General features: G+C 46.8%; 1 protein-coding gene across 1 annotated transcript in view; it reads left to right on the plus strand.

The window, feature by feature from the left end:
• The first annotated feature begins 2,359 nt into the window (after window positions 1–2,359).
• The window catches only part of RASGRP4 (RAS guanyl releasing protein 4), a 36,941-nt gene continuing 23,523 nt past the window's right edge, over window positions 2,360–15,777 (plus strand). The window contains exons 1-3 of the mRNA XM_077932318.1: window positions 2,360–2,568; window positions 10,969–11,171; window positions 14,564–14,668. Of these exons, the coding sequence (XP_077788444.1) occupies window positions 2,546–2,568; window positions 10,969–11,171; window positions 14,564–14,668 (331 nt within the window). The 5' untranslated portion in view covers window positions 2,360–2,545. The remainder of the gene's footprint in view (window positions 2,569–10,968; window positions 11,172–14,563; window positions 14,669–15,777) is intronic.

Below are 15,777 nucleotides of genomic sequence, written 5' to 3' on the forward strand. Positions count from 1 at the left end.
TACAAATATTATTTCCTGTTGTTTTCCTGGTTAACTGACCATCCAAGTTGCATCTGGGAGTCCCAATAGGGGTCAGGCTTTTGGAAAGCCAAAAATGAATGTCTTTTGCTTTCAAGTTTTCCCTCCGCATATTAGTCTGCTTGTAAATCTGTCAGCGGAGACCTCCAGATATCTAATCTTTACTCCGCAACCCTTTTAAAAGAAACCACCCCTTTTCTCTCTCCAGGCCCAGTTTAAAATCTCCATCTACGCGTTGCCTAAACTCACATCGTCGCAAGATCTGATCTACGCTGCTCTCCCAGCCACAGCAAATCTCTCCATTATCAAATGGAAACTTTTACTTCTGAAGAACGTTCTTTCCCCAGGGGGAAAACAACAACCTCTCTTTGGTGGAAGAGAAAAAGTTAAGAAGGGGCTTGGGAACCAAATTGTCCCTTTTATTAATTCTCTCTGGGAGGCCAGGCAATATTTAAAGGGACATAGACATCTCCCAAAGACAGAGCTGAATCCTTAAGGGGAAAGGTGGGCCGGTGAAAGTGAATTTCTGCAATTATGCCTCCCGATGTTGATGGACTACAACTCCCATCATCCCTGATCATTGCTCAGGTTGACCGGCGCTGATGGGAACTGGAGTTCAAGCACAACTGGAAGGACAGAGGATTTTCCCCACCCCAAATCCTGGGCAAGAGTGTTACAGTGATGGAAATGGGGTACAGGAATCAGGGGTTCAGTGTTATCTTTTTAGATCAGCCCTGGGCCCTTTACTGCGAAGGTGGGTAATAAATGAAAGAAACAAGAGCAGATGATTACATCCTGGATAGGAACCAGGGTGTTTTTCATGAGGCGGTACCTCTTCGCTGCCCCCACCACTGAAATTCATATTTTAAATTCCATGGGGCCTCCAACACTACCCCGTCTCCCTTTCTCAGCAGCTGGAACCTCTCCTGGCGAGTTGAGGAAAACATTCTCACCTGCTCAGGGCTGCAAATCAAGCTGCTGCAGAAAGCCCAGGTCCCAGCTGGAAACATGGCGAGCTCTGCTGCTAAATAATTTTAATTATAATCCTTGACTGTTCTTAATAAACCGTAACGTTTCCTGGATTTGATAATGTTTTGAGTTGGAATAACCAGATATTTTGATGGAGGAACATGCTTGCTGTGGCTCATTGGGTGCCTAGCGTTGTATTTTATTTTTTTTAATGGCTGAAAAATCTATAAAAATAAAAGGGGAAGAGGCTCATTTGCATTTCTGAGTCTCTGAATGCGCTGGCGCAGTACAAAGGGATATACCGTATTTTTCGCTCTATAAGATGCACCAGACCACAAGGCGCACCTAGTTTTTGGAGGAGGAAAACCAGAAAAAATATATTCTGAATCCCAGAAGCCAGAACAGCAAGAGGGATCGCTGCGCAGTGAAAGCAGCAACCCCTCTTGCTGTTCTGGCTTCTGGGATAGCTGCGCAGCCTGCATTCGCTCCATAAGACGCACACACATTTCCCCTTACTTTTTAGGAGGGAAAAAGTGAGTCTTATAGAGCAAAAAACATGGTAGCTCAGTGCTTAGAGCATCTGCAGATGGTCCCAGGTTTATTCCCCCAGCATCTCCAGATAATAATAATAATAATAATAATAATAATAATAATAATAATAATAAACAACTATTATTTGTACTCTGCCCATCTGACAAGGCTGCAGGAGACACCTGCCGAAACCTGGACAGCTGCTGCCAGTCCGTGTTGACATTAATGCCAGTTCCACTTTTGCATGCGGCCCCTGCATTGGACCACCATCCAATGTGGCCCTCGGCCTGAAAAAGCAAGTAGCCGCCTCTGCAGCAGGTACACTTCCAGAACCATTAACCAGATCTGGAACAAGTGCGTGTGTTTGTTTATGGAAGACAGAATTCTGGGCAACTATTCCTGGGGTAATAAAGGGGGACACTTTGCATTACCCCAATCTTCCCTTCCCACCTCTGAATAGCACTGGGAGTTGCCATTCTCCCTTGCCGCCTCCTCAATTTTCTGATTCCATTTGCTGCATGGCAGGCCGAAATTCATCAGGTGGAGCTTTCCTCAGCATGAAAGTGCAGCCATGGGGCAACTTCTTCTTTTGCCTGCCAAACTAAGCCAGGTCGAATGCTTGCCTGCTGCACAGCTGTCAAATGTGCTTTTTTTAATAAAAAAAAGAGGAAGATTTTGAGTGGCAGTGCAAACATTGACACCGTTCAGTCCTGTTTGTACTATCTGTTGCTCACATGCATGCTCAGACAGACACACGCGCACACACACACAATCACATGTGCAACTCAGTTCCTTTTAACCGCACATCAGCATAAAATCAACCAGTTCTGTTTGACTCAGCTGTGCTGCGGTCTGGAAGAGACGTTCTGCCGTATTGCTTGTGTTTGCCCCAATTGGGGCTGAGCCCAGAAGCACCTGGCTGAGAGGTTTCAGCTAGGAAAGCAAGAAGGAACCCCTCCCCAGGCCCTCAGCCCACCCCACCCCCCGGCCCCACAGAGAACCGAAAGGGTGACTTGGTTGGAAGAAGATGATCCGACGAGAGAGCAAGAGGTAAGGCAAACTTTACTGAGCTGCCGCTCCTTCTTCATCTTACTCACTGGGATTTTCCTGTTTTGTGTCATGGTGACCTGGGGAAATTTCAGCCAGTTTGATATTTCCTGGCGGGGCGTCTTTTCGTTCTGATTTTGATCGCCGCTGCTGGAAACTCCACACAAGCGCCTGGCCGTCAGGTGAAATGCTGCCGTTCCCAAGGTATTGTCAAGTTGCCAACTTTTTGTGGGGGCTGCTGCTGTGCTATGCCTGTTGAACTTCTTCCTGTCTTGCAACGGCTAAAGAGGCAGGAGGTGAGTCGTCCCTGTGCATGTGGCCCTGGGTTTGTGGGGACTTTTCATCCATCCCTTTGATTGATTGATTGATTGATTGATTGGCATCTGTCTGTCTCGGGAGACAACTAAAGAGTGTGCTTTGGTGAAGTCAAACTGTTGGAGAGTTACTGCTGTGGCTGTAAGACACCGATGCAGCAGAGACATGCTTTGTTGCAGCCGGGGTAGATGAAGGCGTCCAGTTGTGCTGCTGCAAATGTGCCATGGCTTTTCCTCTCTCTGCCCTCCTCCCAGTGGTCATTCTTCCTCTGGACACTGGCTCTAGGCACTGTGGTCACCTGCAAGGGATTGCCATCTGGTGTGTTGACATTGCCAGCTTTCATATCACGTTTGCAGACACCTTTGTAACACGGAGTTGGTCTGCCATGGACCTGCCTGCAGACCAAGTCCTTGGGGACCTTGTCATCTTCCATTCCGGAAAGGGGCAGTATTCCGCCACATAGCAAAATAAAAAAATTGGATAGGAACACATGTAGCTGTCCAGTTTTAAAATCCAAAGAGGAGGATTTGCATTCATTTATTAAAGTTCTTATGTTACATCGGTAAACATTATCATATTGCATCACAAGGCTTATTATACTATAAATTTCAACATGTATACAATGTTTATATACTAAAAGGAAAAAACAAGGGCAAAAAACTATTCCAAAATAATATATATACCAACACTTCGGACCTCCTGTCTATCCCGTTGTATATTCCTTTTTTTACAAATGAATGTACTCTTATTATTGTATATTTCTTTACATTTTATCCAATACATTCCTACATTAATATGTACCCTTGGTCTTATTTCTCAACTCAGTCTCTCTCCAACGTCAATCGAATGCTAACATAGATAGCGAACCTTTACTGTATTTTTGAACATACCATATATCTTATATCCCACTTTTCCATAATTTTTTGTTTTGAATTGTCTCCCTTTGCCACCGAAGTCCGAGCTGCAGCCGTTGCATATAAAAATACCTTCCTAAAGGCATTCAGTTTCGGGTGAGATTCAGGAACGAATAACTGTGTGTGGGGGGGTGGATTGCAGGCTTCGTGTGCATCTTCTTCAATAGGTACCAGATTGAGCATCCTTGTGGACAGTTAACTTGATTAATTAGGGCCTGATAGGAGACAGAGGGGACGCGGGTGGCGCTGTGGGTTAAACCACAGAGCCTAGGACTTGCTGATCAAAAGGTCGGTGGTTCGAATCCCCACGACGGGGTGAGCTCCCGTTGCTCGGTCCCTGCTCCTGCCAACCTAGCAGTTCAAAAGCACGTCAAAGTGCAAGTAGATAAATAGGTACCGCTCTGGCGGGAAGGTAAATGGCGTTTCCATGCGCTGCTCTGGTTCGCCAGAAGCGGCTTAGTCCTGCTGGCCACATGACCCGGAAGCTGTACGCCGGCTCCCTTGGCCAATAAAGCGAGATGAGCGCCGCAACCCCAGAGTCGGCCGCGACTGGACCTAATGGTCAGGGGTCCCCTTTACCTTTAGGAGACAGATAACAGGGGTGTTACAAAGTTCTTCTTCTTCGGCGATCCCTCGTAGCCGAGTAAGATTGTCTTCCATGAACATGGTCTTAACAGTGAGTCTGTAAGTGACTGTGGAGGCCAATTCTGGATCCACACATCCTTCCAGTGGGGACATAGGTTTCCGGGCAGGAATTGATCATGGTGAGGGTTTGCTAAGCGTGCCTTCCTCTTAGCTCGCTTCTCCCTTTCGTCCTGAGTTTGAGTGTGTTCAAAGCCCACAATACCTTTGGTAAAGGCTGTTCTCCAACTGGAGCGCTCACAGGCCAGTATTTCCCATTTGTCGGTGTTAATACTACTTTTTTTTTTTTTAGATTTGCCTTGAGAGAGTCTTTAAACCTCTTTTGTTGACCACCGGCATTACGCTTTCCGTTTTTAAGTTTGGAATAGAGTACAGTGGTACCTCGGGTTACATGCACTTCAGGTTACAGGTGCTTCAGGTTACAGACTCCGCTAACCTAGAAATAGTACCTCGTGTTAAGAACTTTGCTTCAGGATGAGAATAGAAATCGCGCGGCGGCAGCGGGAGGCCCCATTAGCTAAAGTTGTGATTCAGGTTAAGAACAGTTTCAGGTTAAGTGCGGACCTCCAGAACGAATTAAGCTCTTAAACCGAGGTATCACTACAAAAAAAATTCCTTCCAGTAGCACCTTAAAGACCAACTAAGTTAGTTCTTGGTATGAGCTTTCGTGTGCATGCACACTTCTTCAGATACACCGAGCTGCGAAAGCAGAGCTATGCAAGACCTCGCTGTAGTTGATTTCGAACTACAAAGTGCACAAGGGTAGTAGCCCACCAGCTTGGACCCCAATGTTTCCTGTGGTGCCAGTGCTGTTGTGCACAATCTGATATGAGCATTGCAGAAACTCTAAACGGTTGTAGAAACTGACGGTCCCTGATCCTTTGTGATCATTTGAGGGATCCACAACTGTGCTCCTCTGACTGTTGACAGCAATTTGCATGTAAAAACCTTGCACCGCCTGCCCTGTGGTCGCTGCCATTTGACTTGCGGGGAAACCAGGACATGCATTTTAATATTTGTTTTCATCCAGCTCATATTTATTCCGCTCCTGAGGTTTCAACGTCTGCCTGACTCGCAGAAGCTGCGAGGTCTTGCATAGCTCTGCTTTTGCAGCTCAGGTTTAGCAGTGTCTCAACTTGCTCCCAGCGGGTGGGGAAGCTTAGCTTTCGTAAAAGACCCGTGCTTCTTGAATCTAGCAATCCGGAAGCGGGTGGGTTGCATGGTGTCGTTTCAGTTCCATGCGCCGAGTAGGTGTGTGGGTGCTTTGATCCAGCAAGCTCAGCTGTTGGAAAAGGAACAGCTGTGGTCACACATGCCAGGAGAAAACAAAAGGGGAGTTTGGAAAGATTGCAACGCAGGAGAGAGCGAGAGATCTTTCCCCACTCGAGAGATATTGCAGACAAAGTCGCAGAGGAGCGCTGAGAGGTCTTGCGGGTGGGGGACCCACACGCTCCGTGCGTACAAGGAAGTTGGGCAAGAGGAGGAAGTTCCTTGGTATAGATTTGGGTTTCCAAGTACAGTCGCTGGATGGCTGGTCGACTTTCAAATGCAAGAGACCGGGGTGGGGAAAGCATGCTCTGAGGTGGGAAATGCGGAAGTCCAAGCCTTTGCTCATTGAGGAAGTGAGGATTGCAAGAGCGAGGTGGGGAGGAGGAGGATAAATTCTTAGCAAGCAGTTGATTGGACCACTGTGGCAGGAGGGCCGCGCAGGAGGGGGGCAGAGAGGGAGTGAAAACTTTGAAGGTTGAACCCCCGTTCCGGGAAGCAGCAATACCTTTCCCCCCCTTTTGTATCGTACAGTGGACGCTCGTGATCCGTGCGGGAGGCACGTTCGCAACCCGCAGCGCTGCGCACGCGCGGGTTGCGATTTGGTGCTTCTGCGCATGCGGAAAGCGCGATTTAGCACTTCTGCGCATGTGCAGCTGCCGAAACCCAGAAGTAACCCATTCTGGTACTTCCGGGTTTCGGCAGGTCTGTAACCCGAAAAATCGCAACCTGAGGTGTCTATAACCCAATGTATGACTGTACTGCATTTGTTTGAATATTGTTGCATGCACCAGTGAGAGACTCCCGGGACGGCGCTTTCTTGGGCTTTGGTTCAATAGCATAAGAAGACCGCTGCTGGATCAGGCCAATGGCCCATCTAGTCCAGCATCCTGTTCTCACAGTGGCTGATCAGATGTCTGTGGGAAGCCAGCAAGCAGGATTCGAACACAAGAGCAATTCTCTCCTCCGGTGGTTTCTGACAACTGGTATTCCGAAGTGTCGCTGCCTCCTACTGTGGAGGAACAACAGAGCCTATATGGCTAGAGTTAGCCATCGATAAGCTTCTCCCTTCGATCAGAAGGTCGGCGGTTCGAATCCCCGCGACGGGGTGAGCTCCCGTTGCTTGGTCCCTGCTCCTGCCAACCCAGCAGTTCGAAAGCACACCAGTGGAAGTAGATAAATAGGTACCACTGTGGCAGGAAGGTAAACGGCATTTCCGTGCACTGCTCTGGTTCGCCAGAAGCGGCTTAGTCATGCTGGCCACATGACCCGGAAGGTGTACGCCGGCTCCCTCAGCCTATAGAGCGAGATGAGTGCTGCAACCCCAGAGTCGTCCGCGACTGGACTTAACGGTCAGGGGTCCTTTTACCTTTACCTTTTTAAGCTTCTCCCCAAAGAATTTGTGTAATCCTCTTTTAAAGCCATCAAGGTCGGTGGCCTTCTTTAGAAAGATACTGTGATGTCTTTAGGATGCATGGTTTTGTTTACACATATATGCAACCTGAGCATAGGATGGAAGGGCTCCCAGAGTTTTTTGTGTGTTTCTTGTTGTTTTTAAATTTTATTCATTTTTCTTTTTCATTCATTACACACATCTCATATTCATAACATTTGCTATGCATTCCTTCCTCTCTCCCCTCCTAGACTTCTCCTAACTTCCGCTTCTGGTTTGTTTCTCCTTTCACCCACTTTGCTGCCTCCTAAAAGAAAAAGTAGTGGGACGCGGGTGGCGCTGTGGGTTAAAGCCTCAGCACCTAGGGCTTGCCGATCGAAAGGTCGGCGGTTCGAATCCCTGCGGCGGGGTGCGCTCCCGTTGCTCGGTCCCAGCTCCTGCCAACCTAGCAGTTCGAAAGCACCCCCGGGTGCAAGTAGATAAATAGGGACCGCTTACTAGCGGGAAGGTAAACGGCGTTCCGTGTGCTGCGCTGGCTCGCCAGATGCAGCTTGTCACGCTGGCCACGTGACCCGGAAGTGTCTGCGGACAGCGCTGGCCCCCGGCCTATAGAGTGAGATGGGCGCACAACCCTAGAGTCTGTCAAGACTGGCCCGTACGGGCAGGGGTACCTTTACCTTTACCTAAAAGAAAAAGTTACTAATAACATATTTATACAATAACATCAAACCTAAAAAATAACAATGAATACACCATATTATTTCTCTGTCTTCTACACATTTTCTAACACTAACAATGTGAATGTTTATTTAAGTCCTGCCATCAAGTCTATAGGCTTTCTGCGAGTATAATATAAATGGTTCCCATTCTTTTTCAAAGTCACTGTTGTCTTTTTTTCTTAACTTGCCTGTCATTTTTGCCAGTTCTGCATAGTTCATCAACTTCTCTTGCCATTGTTCTTTAGTTGGTATTTCTCCAGTCTTCCAATTTTGTGCAATCAACATTCTCGCTGCTGCAGTGGCATACATGAAGATGGTCCTCTTTTCTTTCGGTATATCTTGGCTTAAAATACCTAATAAAAAGGCTTCTGTTGGTTTTTTTACAAAAGTTATTTTCAACATTTTCTTCAATTCATTATATAGAAGGGCTCAGAGCGTTAACACTCCAAGAGATCTTACTTAGCCCATGAGGTTCCCAAGGAAGCTACAAGCCACAGCTTTGGGTCCTGCACAGAACAAGACACGCATCTGTGTCTCCAGCTTCCAGCATCAGCCAAACTCTCTCATGCACAGAGCGCACAGCTCTGTGGCCTCTAGTTCTCCATCCTAGGATTTCATGGCCTCCATCCAGGTGAGGCAGCAAAAGAACCCACCTCTTTGGACATGAAGAGGGTAGGTCTAGCTGGCCAGTTTATCTGCAGCTGTTAAAGCCAGAATAAGAGGACTTCACACGCTTCTTGACAAGGACATGGCTGGCTGAGGTTACTGTTATGTACTGAAGTTCTCGCCCTGGGCCAGCTGGGGGATACTGTAGATAGTTATGCAAATAAGGGATCGAAAGTGATGTCCAGTGAATGGATAGTTTTAGAAAGTTGTTACAGTAACATTGTACTGGAGCTCTATATAAGCAGGCTGGCTGAACCCTTCAGTTCAGTTCTGTCCTGGCCTGTGAATAAACAAGAGCTGTTTGGAGAATCGCTGTGTCGCCTGATATGTTCACCCACAACTTAACAGTTACCCACGCCGCAATGTTTTGTGGTAGGAACCCGCTTTCTTTAGAATTCAAAAGCAATTGTCAAATGTTGATTTTGAGACAAGCTGAGTGAGCGGCAAAGCCAGACCCCTAAAAAAAAAGGTATACAGATCACTTACTTTGGTGTGCCTCTGGCGAACCAAGTTTGTTGCCTTTTACCCAATGCAACACAAGCCTTTGCTGGTAGAACAACAACACACACAGATTTCTGCTGTAGACCGCCCCTTCTGTGATGTATGTATGATGTATTGGGGGTGGTCTTGAGCTACAGGGGAGGCAATTTCAAATGTCTATACAGTGGTACCTTGGGTTACAGCTGCTTCAGGTTACAGACTCGACTCTGCTAACCCAGAAATAGTATCTCGGGTTAAGAACTTTGCTTCAGCATGAGAATATAAATCGTGCAGCGGTGGTGCGGCAGCAGCAGGAGGTCCCATTAGCTAAAGTGGTGCTTCAGGTTAAGAACAGTTTCAAGTTAAGAACGGACCTCCAGAACAAATTAAGTTCTTAACCCAAGGTTAAGAGTTTGCACACCAATGTTCTGGGTCTCCTCATCCCTCCTGCATGTGGGGGGAGCACCCTGTTGCAACAGCTTTAATAAATATCAGGCTTACGAGCTGCTTTGCTTCTCAATATTCTCTGGTTGGCCTCGGTTATTTACTCCTACTGATAGAGAACCTACATAAGGACTCTGTACAGGCTCTCTGGTAACCCATAAGGAAAAAGGACTTTTTCTTCTTCTTATAACACTACTGATCTTTTCCCAGCAAGAGTTCTTCTGTCTGCCAATTTTGCAGGCAGATGCTGCCACACCTGGGGAAGGGTTCCCCCCGGCCAATTTTAAAACCGGTCTAACTAGGTTTTGACACCCTGCAAAGGTTTGGTGGTGGTGTTGTTTTCAAAATTCACACAGCGCAAAGCCATGGGCCCTTCACATATGCATCTCCACCCCACATTCCCTTGCAAAAGCGACCACACGGCAGCTTGCAAAATATAGGCCCAGAACAGGGACTCATGCAGAGGCACTACTCATCCAGGGACTCATGCAGAGGCCTAGGACCCTCGTATCTATGGAACCGCCTCTCCTGTTATGCCCCACAGAGGAACTTACGGTCTTCAAATAAAAACATCTTGAAGGTCCCAGGCCACAGAGAGGTTAGGCTGGCCTCAACTAGAGCCAGGGCTTTTTCAGCTGTGGCCCCGATCTGGTGGAACGCTCTGTCACAAGATACCAGGGCCCTGCGGGACTTGACATCTTTCCGCAGGGCCTGCAAGACAGAGCTGTTCCACCAGGCCTTTGGTCGGGGTTCAGTCTGACTCCCTCTCCCCTTTCATAAGAACTTGCATGAAAGTGGCCTCCCAATTTTTCTAACAGGCCCACATAAGTTCAGCACAAACAGTTGGGCCTGGTGAGCATTTAAGGTCCCCAACCCTAATCTGCGGGTTGCCATCCGATTGGATTTTATTCTGATCCTGATCTGATTTGAAGATGTATTTTAATTGATTGTCTGATTTTATGTTAATGTATTATACATTTGATGTTAGCCGCTCTGAGCCCGGCTTTGGCTGGGGAGGGCGGGATATAAATAAAATTATTTATTATTATTATTATTATTATTATTATTATTATTATTATTATTATTATTATTATTACAGAGAGGCTCCTCTGAGAGTGGGGTAGTAGGAATTGGACAGCTTGTCCATTTTACCAGCTGCAGTGGACGTCGGATGTGTGTGTCCTCTTACACCTCAAAGCAGCTGCTGTTGTCTCTCTTGGGGGCGAAAAACAACCGCCGTTGATGTCCCTGAAGCTCGTGTCTTTGGTCAATTTGGGAATTGTATTTGTTATGTACTGAAGTTCTCACCCTGGGCCAGCAGGGGGATACTGTAGATAGTTTTCACTCAGGTCCACATATGCAAATAAGGAATGGAAAGTGACGTCCAGTGATTGGCTAGTTACAGAAAGTGGTTACTGTTGCGTTCTAGTGGAGCTCTGTATAAGTAGGCTGGCTGAACCCTTCAGTTCAGTTCTGTTCTGGCCTGTGAATAAACAAGAGCTGTCTGAAGAATCGCTGTGTCGTCTGATATGTTCACCCACAACTTAACAGTATTCTTTTGCAGGAAATCCCGAGCCGAAGCCCCCAGCATCGCAGAAGGTGGCAGCCTCCCAGGTGCCTGCAGGATTTCCCGACGGAAGAGTCGGCGGCGGATGACCTGTCCGAACCCTCGGGAGATCAACCAGGCCTTGGCCTCCATCACCTTGGGGGATCTGAACCGATCCTGCACCCTGGATGAGCTGATCGAAAAATGCCTTCGCTCCTTTGGTAAACCGGAGAGAGGCAAAGGCAGGGGCGGTTGAGGGATTGGGGCCTTTCCCCCGGACCAGGCGTTTGGTGGGGCAGCTGTGACTTTTTCTGGAGTCTCCTGATGCGAAGGAACCTGGTAGTGTTCCAGCCACCAAGAGGGAAAAGGCTTTGGGCTTAATTCCCAGTCTGTTTTTTTTTTTTTTTAAGATATTTATTAAAGTTTTAAACAATGAAACAAACTTCACATTCACAACCAGATAGAAAAAAAGAAAAAACACCATCACAATCAATCAAGAAAACAAAAAAAGAAAAATACAATAAAAAACCCCTAAAAAATAGAAGAAAAAAGACATAAAAAAGAGATAAAAAACCAGTTTCTTAGTTATTGTTTTCATAACCCTCCTTCCAGACTCCCTCACATCTCCCTTTTCTGTGTTCCCTTTTACACAATCTTATTCAGCAATGCCTCACCTTCTTTCAAATCTTATTTTATATTATACATTTCAACTATTATGTCTCCATTTTTTCCCTTTATTATCAGTTATTTAAGTTTGACATAATATTATTCTAACTTCACCTTTGTTCTTATAGACCATTTTTTACATACTTCTTTCAACTATGTCACTAATGCCATATTATCCTTATATCCTGCATCATTCTAACATTCATACAATTTGCAATACTTTTGCAAGTAGTCTTTGAATTTCTTCCAGTCCTCTTCCACTAGCTCTTCTCCCAGGTCTCGGATTCTGCCAGTCATTTCTGCCAATTCCATATAGTCTATCAGTTGCATCTGCCATTCTTCCAGAGTGGGCAAATCTTCCAATGTTTTGCGATAAGTATTCTTGCTGCTGTTACTGCGTACATAAAGAAAGTTCTATCCTTTTTTAACACCATTTGGCCAACAATGCCCAAAAGGAAGGCCTCTGGTTTCTTAGGGAAGGTATATTTAAATACCTTTTTCAGTTCATTATAGATCATTTCCCAGAAAGCCTTTACCTTTGGGGCACGTCCACCAAAGGTGAAAGAATGTTCCCTCAGTTTCTTTACATTTCCAACACTTATTATCCGGCTCCAGTCTGACCACCAAAAGAATATCTGGGCAACCTCCCCCCCCCCCCTCTAAGCCAGTTTCCTTGGTTCCTTTAACCAGAATATTCCCTCGAGTAAATTTCAAAAATGTTGCTGTTAAGCAAGCAAGCAAACAAGAGGGTACCGGTACTTTAATGTTGTTTAATTGACCGTACTGCACTTTCAGTAACAACCTAACGCACAACACATTTGTGATAGTTTTGCATGAACCCCAACGGCCAAAGACTCCAGGGTGCCGGTGTTTACCCAGAGTTTGGTTTCCTTGCAAATATACTGTGATATTTGTAGCATACATGATTTTATTTACACACACACACACACACACACACACACACACAAAACCTGATCATAGGATGGAGGGGCTCGCGGCACTAACACTCCAACAGGACTTGCCTCCCCGTCAAAGGTTTTGGGTCAAGACTGTTAGCGGAGAAACCTGAGGGCTCCCTTGGACAAAAAACATGGACACCAGCCAGGAATACCAGAGCAAAACAGCAGCCAGTAGGCTTGGTCTTGATTGAAGACTGTCGTGACAGGACTCCCACCTGCCACCAGGTGGAACAAGATGGAAGCCCAGAACAAAAGAGAACCCAATTTTTTATTCGCTGCTAATCCCCATGTTACACCCCCCCCCCAACTACATCACGGTTACATCATGAAAGGGGAGGTCTGGTGGCCGTAATCTGAGCATCCTGGACCCTGCCCCATGGTTCCCCTTGCCCTCCACCAAACACCCATCAAGTGTAACAGAAAAGATATTTACATTTCCCTGTTTCCCAACCATGTTAATCCCACCCTTTTGTCTTCATCTGGGTTTGTTATTTCTGGAATGGCTACCTGTCTGGCACTCAGGTATCAGGATGCCAGGGATTATCACTCAGGCAGAGGGGCTGCTGAGCAGCTGAGCTCACATGTCTATATGAATTTCTGAAGTTTTCCCAGTGAGCCAGTACATAGGTACATTTATCAGTGAATTCTTACATTTGGTTTCGTGCAGCAAAGGCCCTTTGAATAGGCAGGAAGAAACTGTGATGAAGTGTTTTGTGGGGACAAAAGTCACAAACCCGATTGTGCTAGTTTTGGTAGTGGGCTGCATGTGCATGATATCTGCTGGAGGGGCAAACCCCCCCCCCCAACCTATACATAAATTCCTGCAACAAGACATGCTTCTGTTTCTCCAGCACCAGCCAAAACTCACTTTCACACAGCTCCCCCCCTCCCTGCCTGTTTGGTCTCCCTCTAGAGCAGTGTTTCCCAACCTTGGGCCTCCAGCTGTTTTTGAACTACAATTCCCATCATCCCTGACCACTGGTCTTGCTAGCTAGGGATGATGGGAGTTGTAGTCCAAAAACAGCTGGAGGCCCAAGGTTGGGAAACACTGCTCTAGAGTCTAGGATGCTGTGGCCTCTAGCCAGATGAGGTGGGAAAGGCCTACCCACCTGTCTCTATGGCAACAAGCCAGCCTCTTTGGACATGTAAATGGCAGTACTTAGCTGGCCTGCAAAGGCCATTATCTTGCAAAGGAACTAATAGGACCGGTTTAGTGGGTTTCCTGTTATAGATGCTAGCCTTGTAGTCATAGGGTCACAAGTTAGGATAATATCCACAGGTGAATGAATGAATTTTATTATTACGGTCACGGACCAGTTCCGGCTCACTTACGATATCGGGAAAACCATAAAACACAACAGGAATACATGGCATTGCAATTGGGTATAAAAGAGACAATTCAGATATAGCGGCAGTTGAAAATATATATTAAATCTTGATCACTAAAATATAACCCAAAATTGTCATTTAAAACACTGACAAACTGGAACGTGTCCAGAGGAGGGCAACCAAAATGGTCAAAGGCCTGGAAACGATGCCTTATGAGGAACGGCTAAGGGAGCTGGGCATGTTTAGCCTGGAGAAGAGGAGGTTAAGGGGTGATATGATAGCCATGTTCAAATATATAAAAGGATGTCATAGAGAGGAGGGAGAAAGGTTGTTTTCTGCTGCTCCAGAGAAGCGGACACGGAGCAATGGATCCAAACTACAAGGAAGAAGATTCCACCTAAACATTAGGAAGAACTTCCTGACAGTGAGAGCTGTTCGACAGTGGAATTTGCTGCCAAGGAGTGTGGTGGAGTCTCCTTCTTTGGAGGTCTTTAAGCAGAGGCTTGACAACCATATGTCAGGAGTGCTCTGATGGTGTTTCCTGCTTGGCAGGGGGTTGGACTTGATGGCCCTTGTGGTCTATTCCAACTCTAGGATTCTATGATTCTCCCCTCCTGCCCTCAAATGCGTCAGCCTCACCCTTTTCTCTCCCCTTCTAGATTTGGATGGAAACCTCTGCACCAGCGACTTCATGGTGAACATGACATTGACGGCTCACAGCTGGGTGGTATCATCTGCAGAGCTGGCCCGCCTCCTCCTCGCTTCATATCCTTTCAGAGGTAGCGCTGAGCTGCTTTGGCCGCAACGCAGAAAACATGCCCTTGTCCATGCTTCCAGGCCTTCCTCATGCTTAGAGGAAAGGGAGCATATCTTGCAACAAGGGAGAAGGTTTCAGGAGTGGGACACTCTAGACTGTTCTCCTTGTCCCCCTGCTAGCCTCTGCCAGAGTCAACAACCTCTGGCAAGGTCAAAGGCCTTCTTAACCCATGAGAGTTCCCTACAAAACCCTCTGATTTACATTGAAGAGATAATAATAATAATAATAATAATAATAATAATAATAATAATCTAATTTATTTATACCCCATCCATATAGCTCAGTTTCCCCAGCCACTCTGGGCAGCTCCCAACAAAATATTAATATTACTGCTACTACTACTACTACTGTGGGTTAAACCACAGAGCCTAGGGCTTGCCGATCAGAAGGTCGGCGGTTCGAATCCCCATGACAGGGTAAGCTCCCGTCGCTCTGTCCCAGCTCCTGCCAACCTAGCAGTTCGAAAGCATGCAGTGCAAGTAGATAAATAGGTACCGCTCCGGCGGGAAGGTAAACGGCGTTTCCGTGCGCTGCTCTGGTTCGCCACATGACCCGGAAGCTGTACGCCGGCTCCCTTGGCCAATAAAGCAAGATGAGTGCCGCAACCCCAGAGTCATCCGCGACTGAACCTAATGGTCAGGGGTCCCTTTACCTTTTACTACTACTATTGCTACTACTATTACTACTAATAATAATAAATGGCTGCCTTCAGATGTCAGATAGTTGTTTATTTCTTTGACATCTGACGGTAGGGCGTTCAACAAGACAGGTGCCACCACCAAGAAGGCCTTCTGCCTGGTTCCCTGTAAACTCACTTCTTGCAGGGAGGGAACCACGAGAAGGCCCTCGGTGCTGGACCTCAGTAGGGGTGGAGATGCTCCTTCAGGTATACTGGGCCTTTGAGTTTAGGGCTTTAAAGTTTAGGGCTTTAAAAGTCAGCTCCAACACTTTGAATTGTGCTCGGAAACGTACTGGGAGCCAATGTAGGTCTTTCAGGACCGGTGTTATATGGTCTCGGTGGCCACTCCTAGTCACCAGTCTAACTGCCGCATTCTG

This window comes from Podarcis muralis, chromosome 7 (genome assembly GCF_964188315.1).
Source record: "Podarcis muralis chromosome 7, rPodMur119.hap1.1, whole genome shotgun sequence".
Taxonomy (NCBI): Eukaryota; Metazoa; Chordata; class Lepidosauria; order Squamata; family Lacertidae; genus Podarcis; species Podarcis muralis.